Raw genomic sequence first — 10,142 nt, forward strand, 5'->3', positions numbered from 1 at the left:
TGCCAAGTACTCACAGTGCTAAGAGCTGTACATAAGTTCTTTCAGCTGATCTTGTAGCTCTTCTTTAAAGATGGGGAAAACCAAATGTCCAGCTGGTAAGTGGCAGAGTGAGAACTCAGTCCCAGATTTAACTGGTTCCAGTGTTTGCATCCCTAAGTCCCTGTTTTACACTCCCTCCTGCCATAGAAGTCCCAACGTATACTCATCGCCCTGGATGTCACAAGCACTGGGTGATCTTGGAGGAACGTCAGTCCCTCTGAGACTGTTTGTGTTAGTTGCTCATTCATGTCCAACTCTTTGCAACCCCTTGGACTGCAGCCTGCCAGGCTCTTCTGTCCATGGAATTCTCCAGGCATGTATAGTTGTATAGTGGAGTGGGTAGGCGTTCCCTTCTCCAGGGGATCTTCCCATCCCAGGGATTGAACCCTGGTCTGTTGCACTGCAGACAGATTCTTTACCATCTGAGCCACCAGGGAAGCCTGTTAATACATTTTCAAAATGGGATGATAATGCCTGCCATGCTGACATCACTAAAGTCACAGTCAAATTAGATGATGTTTGTGAAAGGGTTTTATAAACTTTAAAGTACCAAACTATAAAAAAAGATATAATTGTTTCTAAAAATATGTTCTTTCCCAAATCTTTCTGGTCTTTATAACCATGGCAGACCTGGTATTCTCAATAGCTATATCAGTTATCAGACTGAGCTACTATAGGAGCTCAGGCCAAAATATCTCTTTTCAGTAAGTATTTATTGACCATTTACTCTTTTTAAGTGCTGAGGATACTGCAATGAACACAGCATACAGTTCTTACACTTTTTAAGTTTGCTTCTAGTTGCGGGGGAGAGGTAGAAAATGTGAAACAAAAATATATAATGTAACATCAAGTGATAGTAAGTGCTATGAAAAAGAGTAAGTCAAGCTGATCAGGTAATGAGGTCAAAGAAATATCAGGAAATACTCATGAAAGGCCTTGGATCACATGGTACAGTTTGAAATTTATTTCAAGAGCAATAAGACACCATTAGAGGCTTTTAAGGTAGTATGTTCTGATTTATACTTTTAAATGATCATTCTAGCTACTACATGGAGCTCCTTACTCCATCCTACAGACTGTGGTGGTGTGGGTGGTGGGTGAGGAGATTTTGGAAGCTACTGCAGTGGGCCTGGCAACAGACATGGTGGGCGGGGCTGTGCAGCAGAGATGAGATGTCATCAGAAAGCCCGCAGGACTGCCTTCCTTGTGGAAAGTGGGGTTTGAGAGAAAGGGAGGAGCCAGGATGATACCAAGGTTTTGGCCTGAGCAACTGCTAGAATGGAGTTGCTATTTATTGAGATGAGGGAGACCTTAGGTGGAACAGACCTGGAAGAGGGAGGGCAGCTTATGCAGGAGGCAAATTAACAGTTACTATTGTTTTTAACACACATAGTTTTTGATCTTACTAGACATCCAAAGTGGGTATGTCAAGTGAACAGTAGGCTATGAGCCAGGCAGTCAGGAAAATGCAGAGAACTAGAGAAGTCAAGTCAATCTGCACATCATCAGAGAGAGTGGGCAGGTATAGATGGTTTTTAGAATACTGCAGTGCTGCTGCCGTTTGTGATTTATCCAGTAGGGCAGCAGTCCCCAACCTTTTTGATACCAGGGACCAGTTTTATGGAAGAAATTTTTTTCACAGATGGGGGGACAGGGGATAATTTCGGGATGATTCAAGCACATTTATTGTGCACTTAGTTTCTAATCTAATGCCACCACTGATCTGCCAGCTTTGAAACATGTATATTATCATATATGAAACAGATGGCCAGTCCAGGTTTGATGCATGAGACAGGACGCTCAGGGCCGGTGCACTGGGATGACCCTGAGGGATGGGGTGGGGAGGGAGGTGGGAGGGGGGTTCAGGATGGGGAACACGTGTACACCCACGGCTGATTCATGTCAATGTACGGCAAAAACCATTACAATATTGTAAAGTAATGAGTCTTCAATTAAAAAAAAAAAAAATGACCGGAGGTATTAGTCTGCCGCTTAGAGGTTGGAGACCCCTGATACAGGAGAAATATCTGGGTGGCCTCTAGATGATATTCCAGTCGTCAAATTTTCTTTGTAGAAAAAAATGTATCAAGTAGCAAAATTTTAATCATGTCCTTTCCTAAGGGATTTATTAAAGTGCTAAGCAGAACCTGATTCACTGTTGATCAAAAACACAGAATGATTTTATTTCCTTTTAATTCCTTGCTTACCTTTCCTCCTTTGCTCTCAGGTGTTTTCCTCCTGATTTCTTATCCTTTGATGTCATTGAAAGAGAGTGTTAGACAAATTCTCAGCTCAGTGAAATATTTCTGTCATTCATATTGTTCATTATACTGCCTGACATTTAGTAGGAATTATGATGTGCTGGGTACTGAACTAAGAGCAGGTCTTCAAATTTTCTTGCTCATGGTGCCCTTAATCGCAATAATTTTTTTCCTGGTGCCCCTGGACCAAAAGATAGCTAATGTTCCCTTTATCAAGTGGTTGAGTCAAAACTGCAAGTATTTATGTCTTAATGACTTGAGCTTCCCAGGTGGCGCTAGTGGTAAAGAACCCCGCCTGCCAATGCAGGAGATAGAGATGCAGGTTCGGTCCCTGGGTCAGGAAGATTCCTTGTAGAAGGGCATGGCAACACACTCCAGGATTCTTGCCTGGAGAATCCAATGGACAGAGGAGCCTGGCAGGCTACAGTCCATAGGGTTGCACAGCGTCAGACAGGACTGAAGCGACTTAGCATGCATGCACAATGACTTAGTAACCATTTGAAAATAAAACACACTTAAACTGAAAGAAAAAGTTACATTTTTATCTAATTCTAAAATAACCACAATTATTTAATAGAATTTTTACAAATACAAATAGGGGAATAATACAAAGGGGAAATCATAATGCTATAAAATGGTTATCACTCAGATATTTAGGAAATTCAAAGGAAAGAGTTATATAAAATCAAGGTTTTGGCCCAACCACAGACTATTCAGAATATAATTCCATCGTGTGAATTTTCTGTTGTACTTCCATTGCAGAGTTGGAGGTTAAAAAACAGATTTCATTGTTGTCCAGAAAACCAAAACAGTTATTAACTACATTCATATATCCTCCTATCTAGATGTATTAGAACACTTTTTCCCCTTCTTACCATTTATTTGAATTCTTGTTTAGGGTTATATTTTTAGAATTTCTATTAATGTTATCTTGCCACGTTGCTGTTGTTAAAGTTTCTTTGAGTCATTAAATTCAAGATCGTTTCATATGCTTATTATTTATCTACTTTATATTGTTTATTTAATTTAAATCATGAACTAGTCCAATGGGGAATAATTTGCTCATAAAATTAGTAGAGCAAGTGTGTCTTCTGGATAATTTTCATTACCTACAAGCCTCCCTGGAGTATTCCATGGTTTATTAGCTATTATTAGAGTGGTTTTAGAGCTGATGATATATTTTCCCTAGAGCCTGAATATTTGATCAGTTATTTTCTTCTAGGATCTAAAGTCGTGAAACTGGTTTCCTCTTTTTCTTGGGCTGTGTCTTGGATGTTATGGTATTTAACATGGTCAGTGAACCATTGTCTTTTTGGTAAATTTAACTATTATACAGTGCTGCTCATACTTGGGTCTCTTCTGTTGTTTTAATTTTCCCACCTAGAACTAGTACAAAGGTAGATTTAGGGAGAGACTACAGAAGCTTAAGCTTCTGGGCCCTTCACTTCCACAGGGCCTGTGAGTGGCAGGAGTAGAATATTCTAGGTAGCAAGGGAAAACATATCATCACCTAGAGGCATTTCTTTGTGAACATTCCTGGGAAATTGCTTAAAGAGGTCTCAGAAGAAAGGAACTCGAATTTCCAAGGTTCCAGTAATTTGTTGTGAATTTCTTTACATTCCAAATAAGTATTCCCTTTTGTACCTAAATTTGAATTGGTGATTTTGTATTCTTTTCCTGAAAGTGGGCCCCTGAGAACAATCTAAGCTTCCAAACCCACACAGCCTAGTTCTGCCTCTGACCAGCATTGTTTTAGCAGGATGACTCTATTTCTAAATTCATATTTCATTATTTTTCAGATAATTTTTGAAGCCATTCGGGGAATGTCACTAAGAAGTGATACTGCCATTGATGATGTTAAATTTCAAGCAGGATCCTGTGCAGGTAACAATATTTTTTCAAATTATTTAAGTTTGACTGAAAAGGGAATTTGCAGTAGTTTCAAGTCATAAGGATGCAAATTCAGTATTTTCTACATTAAAAACAGAGAAAACTATATTGTCTATTTGTCTTTCCTGACAGAAATGGAAGATCAAAGTCAGCAATCATCAGGATATTCTGAGGACTTAAATGAAATTGAGTATTAAGCAATGATCTGAATCGGATTAACTAAACAAAAGCCATACCTCTCTTCAATCAAAATGAAAACAAAATAATACTGGACAGTCTTAACCATTTCATAAGTTATAAAATGACTTCAGAGCACTCTTTTTCATTACTTTTGCAAAAAATACTGACTCAGGGCTTTTTTATTTTTTTTTCTTTTTTGCGTATGACAACTGTTACTAGAAGTACAGGCTGCTGGTTTTACCTAGATCATACATCTTAACTTTGGTACCAGTTAAAACTACAAATGTACTATATTGTAGTCATTTTAAAGTATACAAATAAAGGGCACAATCAAATGAGATGTGCTCACTTAAATCTGCATTCAGTGAATGTACTGGGAGGAGGACAGGTCTTGTGGGTTTCCTTTTGAACTTCAAGTATCATAAATATTTTTAAAGTAATAATGTGTGATGTCAGTAATATCTGCAGAATGAATGCAGTTTTTCATGGTAACAAGTTATTCTAAGAAAATAAAAGTCTATTTTCTGTTTTATTCATAGAAATGGAGTATTAATTTTTAAATATGTTTACCATATGTGATAACAAAGGATCTTTCTTCAGTGTTCCAGGGTAAGTCAGTATTAATTAATGCTGTATTACAAAGCAGTGCTACCTTCTTTTTTCTATTTTTGAAAGTCATTCTGAACACTTGGATAGAAATTGCACTCTTTTTTTTCGTAAAGCAAGCTTGAAAATGTTTATGTACATACACCCCTAAATTTTTCTAGTGTGTTAAACAACTTTACTGATTTTTAAAATAAATGTTTTGGTAATGTTTTGAGTTATATGAATTCAAACAGATGTAGTAAACTACTATCTTTTATTTACATGTTTAGAAAATTATATAGACATGTTTATATATCCAAACAGCTATTATGAAATTATGACTACCTAATAAAAAATAATTTGAAAATCTCTCACTCTCAAGTAACCTTCTTCAACATATTTTTCTCTCTGTTTTTAAAAAATTTCTATTTTTATTCTTTGGTGTAGTTAGCTTCCTGATGAAGGATCAGCACAAAGTCTCAACCACCAGACTGCCAGGGAAGTCCCAATATATTTTTTTGAATGAATATCTTCACTGTATAACTGCTGATTCTAATTTGAATCTCTTCTCTGCTACAATTAAATGCTTCTTAATCCTTTTTGTTAGTGGCATAAGCACTGCAAACATAGATACATAATTAATTTTTAAAAAGTGTTTCATTTCACATAAGTGATCTAATTTTCTCCAAAACTTATCTTATTAGAATGTAAACTCTGTGAAGACAATGATTCTATAAATGAGTGAAGTAATTAACCAGACTCTGCTTACAGATTACATAAACCCATGGTAATAATCAGCTTCCCAGGTGAAGCAGTGGTAAAGATTCTGCCTACTAGCACAGAAGACACAGGAGATGAGGGTTTGATTCCTGGGTCGGGAAGATCCCCTGGAGAAGGAAATGGCAATCCACTCCAGTTTTCTTGCCTGGGAAATTCCATGGACAGAGGAGCCTGGCAGACTACAGTCCATGGCGTTTCAAAGAATCGGACACAACTGAGCAACTGCATATGCACACGTGGTAATAATCATTGCTAATATGTATTGAATATTTATTATTATCAGACATTGTTCAAAGAGCTTTACATGAATTTGCTCAGTTAATCCTATAACAATCCGTAAGGTAGAGCTAGTGGTGGTTGTTATATTTTGTAAGTAAGAAATTAAATCTGTTCAAGTTCAGCAACTAGTGTAGGGCTTGTCTTTGAACCTTGGTTTCACTGTTCTTTAAAAAAGAAATGACAGGCCCAAAATATAGTTACTTGTATTATGTCCCACATCAACAGACCAAGACTTAATAGCTAACCTAACTGCAGTTATGACCTCCCCTAGGATTGCAGTCTTAACAGATCAGTCTGGAACTTTCTGGTCAGCAGCAGTGAGGTAATCAGCCACATAGACCCTTCCCATCCCTAAAAAGAAGATGAAGTAATCCACTCTCTGCTTTTCCCTTTCCCTTCCTGTCTACAAAAGCCTTCCATTTTGTAGAAATCCTTGGAACTCTTCTCTGCTCACTAGATGGGATGCTGCCCAATTCATGAATTGTTCAGTAAAGCCGTTATATCATGACAGTCGACTTGGTTGAATTTTTACTCAACACTGCCAAACCTGTGTTCTAATCCTCACAAGACTGCCTCCTGAACCTCCCAGCTTCGCTACCAACTCCATTCCCAATACCTAAGGTTCCAAGTTTCCCACAGGCAGGAGGATTTATTGGCTACCCTGGAGGTTGCCAAACCAGAAATACTACTTGGGACAGCAGCTTTGGGAAGTGGGTGGGGGGGTGGGGGGCGGCGGGGGGAGTTGGTGGTGGGAGTGTTGCAGGAAAGGGGACCCCTTCCAGGGCCTGAAACTGGGCTCTTGTCTAACACTCAGAAATGAATTGTCCGAGGAGACACATGTGCTGACAAAGCCAGAGACTTTACTGGGGAAGGGTGCCCAGGCAGAGAGCAGGAGGGTCAGGGAACCCAGGAGGACAGCTCTGCCGTGGCTTGCAGTTTTATGGTGATGGGATTAGTTTCCGGGTTGTCTTTAGCCAATCATTCTGACTCAGAGTCCTTCCTGGTGGTGCACGCCTTGTTCAGCCAAGATGGATGCCAGAGAGAAGGATTCTGGGAGGTTGTCGAACAGGTGGTGTCTCCTTTAGACCATTCCAGAACTCTTCCGTTGGTGGTGGCTTGTTAGTTCCGTGTTCCTTAGCAGGACCTCCTGTCCTAAAACAACTCATGCAAATGGTTACTACGGTGCCTGGCCAGGGTGGGTGGTTTCAATCAGTGTGCTTCCCCTAACAGTAGGGGTGGAAAGTAGAGGGGGTGGGGGTTGGGGGCTAATTATTGACTTAGGGCAGAAAGAAAGGAAGTAACTATTACCATTTGTTGCTGAAAAACAACTTGAAGTTCATAGAAGAGAAGAGAGATGAAAGGTGAGCAGATTTACTTATCCTCTCTCACTTTCGCCCCCTTTTCATGTTTCACTGATTGGATGCCATTCTTCCTTTGCAGGTTGCCCTTGGCCTTTATTTTAGCTATATTTCACCTGGATGAAAATTTGCAAAGTATCGTAAGCACAGTATAGTTTTCTCAGGTTTAGAAACGCCCCTGAGAAAGGCACACTAGCTAAAAAATGCTGCTTAACCATTTAAACCCAATGTTAGCATTTATTCCAGTTCTCACCTAAACACACAAGTGCTTCAGATGGAAACTACTTTTTCACACAGATTGCCTTTTCTCTTATAATTTGCTATTTGTGTTGGAAATTATTTAGAGGGGAGCAAAGGAGAGTCTAAGAAAAATAGGGCTCTGATGCAAGGTCTGGTTAAATGAGGAAGAAGTAAATGTTTAACAAAGATGTATTAAGAAATCTATGCTCCAGGTATTATATTAAGCATGGAGATCACAAAGGTCCTCATATGTCAGCAAGGAAAAGAGAGATCTAAACCTGTTACCATAAGCAGAGTGCCAAATTAGAGAAACCGTATTCCCAGGGAGTGCTTAGGAAGAGCATCTGAGAGGGAGGGCAGGCCAAGCCTCCAGCTTCAGTCTGGGCAGAGCAGACAGAACCAACACTAACACAGTGTTCTGCTGTCTGGATGTCTTCTGTCACTCTCTGGGGACTAAGGCATGGGCTTTCTGACTTCTCATGCAAGGGACTTGTTCTCCAGTGTGATTTAACCAGAACAGGGGAGTGGGGAGAGTTTTTCTAACTGACCAGTCTAATATTATGGTATTTTCAACATGTGAATTACTATAAAGAGATGAAATACAATGATTAAGTGCACAGTTTCCAGATTCAGGCTGTCTCAGTTTAAATCCTGGCTTTGCCACTTACAGGATTTGTGACTGAAAGCAAGTCACTTCTACCATCTCTGACTCCTATTCCTAGTCTGCAAAATGGGGCAGCAAAATATTCATCTCTACTTCATAAGGGTGCTGTAAAGATTAATTTAAATGAAAGTGATGCATATGAGTCCTTAGTATCTGACACACAAAAGCATTTCTAGTTTATAAGGGCTGACTGAGATTTTTGGATAAATCACAGTTTTTTTATATAGCCTTTCTCTACAAAGGAATTGTGAGTTTATAGTGCCATCTTAAGGATAAAGCAACCATATGCTCTTGTCATTTTTTTTTTTATTATTTGCAATTCAAGGTTCATTTTAATCAGCATGTGGGCAATGCCTTTAACTTTGCTCTTCCTACTCCAGCCATTGTAAATGATTCTTCTGTGCTTCTTACCTGTATTCATACCCCTCACAAGATTTATCATGCTAAACCTAAATTCTTGCTTTTACATCCATCTCCTCAAGATGGTAGCATATTCAGTTATATAACTATTCTGCCCAGCATATTCAACAAATATTGCTGAACTAAATAAACAAATTCTCAATAAAAGCATTTCGTTTAGTACAAGTACATATGTTGATTCCAGAAATTATGAAGGATATAAGGATTCTCTTTGGCTTATCAAAATTTCATGGTCTGGAAATCCATGCACTAAAAGTTTAACTAAAAAATATGTCACTGACCAGTTGGGGCACCTGGTAGAAACAAATATAAAGACTCCTTGGAAGGCCACACACTCAACCCAGGCTGTACAAGTTTCCTACATATTAAACCACATGGAAGGGCTCATAATACAAAAGCACAAAACATTTAGTGAAACAATTCACTAGAAGCACAAATCAGATGTCAACAAACAGCAGAATTAGATACCCAAGATGTCATGGCACCCTTCCAGCTGTGTCATCACTCTAACATCTGCTTTCATTATTATATCTCCTCTGCCTCCCTCCCTCTTATAAGGACTTTTGTGATTATATTGGGCCTAGCTGGATGGTTCAATATAGTCACCCCATTTCAAGATCTTTAATCACATCTGCAAATTCCCTTTTACCATGGGAGGTATTATATTCACAAACTCCCAGGATTAGGATGTGGGCATCTTTGGGGAGCCATTGCTCTGCCTACCACAATTTTCTTTTGCTATTTTGTCAGATCTCTTTAAAAGGCCAATTTTAGTTTTTCCTTCTCAACTCTAGTTGCTTTATTTTCATAGCTTATTTGGCAGGCTAAGACATCCAATATAGTGCTCAAAAGAAGTAGTGATAGTATCATCTTCCCAGAACTTGAGAATATTTCTAAACATTTCATCATTGAATATGATTTAGCTAAAGGTTTCTAGTATTGCCTTTTATTGGTTAAATGAAGTTTTTTTCTACTCATAGCTTCCTAGAAACTTTAACTATCAATGTGTGTTGAAAATAATTAAATGATTTTTCCTGCTTCAGTCTCTCTCCTGCAATCTTTTAATATGAAGAATCATATTAATTGATTTGATTTGACAATATTTAATCACCCTCAAATTCTGTAATAAACCCATTTAGTATTGACATATTTACTTTTTTAAACACTGCTACATGTGTGCAAATATGTTCATGAGTAGGATTGACAGAGAATTATCTTTAATTTCCTTAGAAATTAGGGGATTTAGACAAGGTTAGACTCATAAACAGAGCTGAATAAAAAAAATCATTTCTCTGAAAAAGTGGGTAGGATTAGAGCAGTGGCTCTCAACTGAGGGCACTTTTATCCTTCAGGAGACACTTGTCAAAGTCTGGAGAACTTTTCGGTTACTGAAACTGGGGAAGTGTTACTGGCATCTAGTGAGTAGAGGCCGGCAATGCCGCTGAC

At 38.6% G+C, this 10,142-nt stretch overlaps 1 protein-coding gene across 1 annotated transcript in view; it reads left to right on the forward strand.

Moving 5' to 3' along the window:
* MAMDC2 (MAM domain containing 2) overlaps positions 1 to 5,218 on the forward strand; it is a 154,218-nt gene extending 149,000 nt beyond the window's left edge. Inside the window, exons 13-14 of the mRNA XM_065907986.1 lie at positions 4,100 to 4,184; positions 4,323 to 5,218. Coding sequence (XP_065764058.1) covers positions 4,100 to 4,184; positions 4,323 to 4,387 — 150 coding nt within the window. The 3' untranslated portion in view covers positions 4,388 to 5,218. The remainder of the gene's footprint in view (positions 1 to 4,099; positions 4,185 to 4,322) is intronic.
* The last annotated feature ends 4,924 nt before the right edge of the window (positions 5,219 to 10,142 follow it).

The sequence above is a fragment of the Muntiacus reevesi genome, chromosome 17, assembly GCF_963930625.1.
Source record: "Muntiacus reevesi chromosome 17, mMunRee1.1, whole genome shotgun sequence".
In the NCBI taxonomy this organism is placed as follows: Eukaryota; Metazoa; Chordata; class Mammalia; order Artiodactyla; family Cervidae; genus Muntiacus; species Muntiacus reevesi.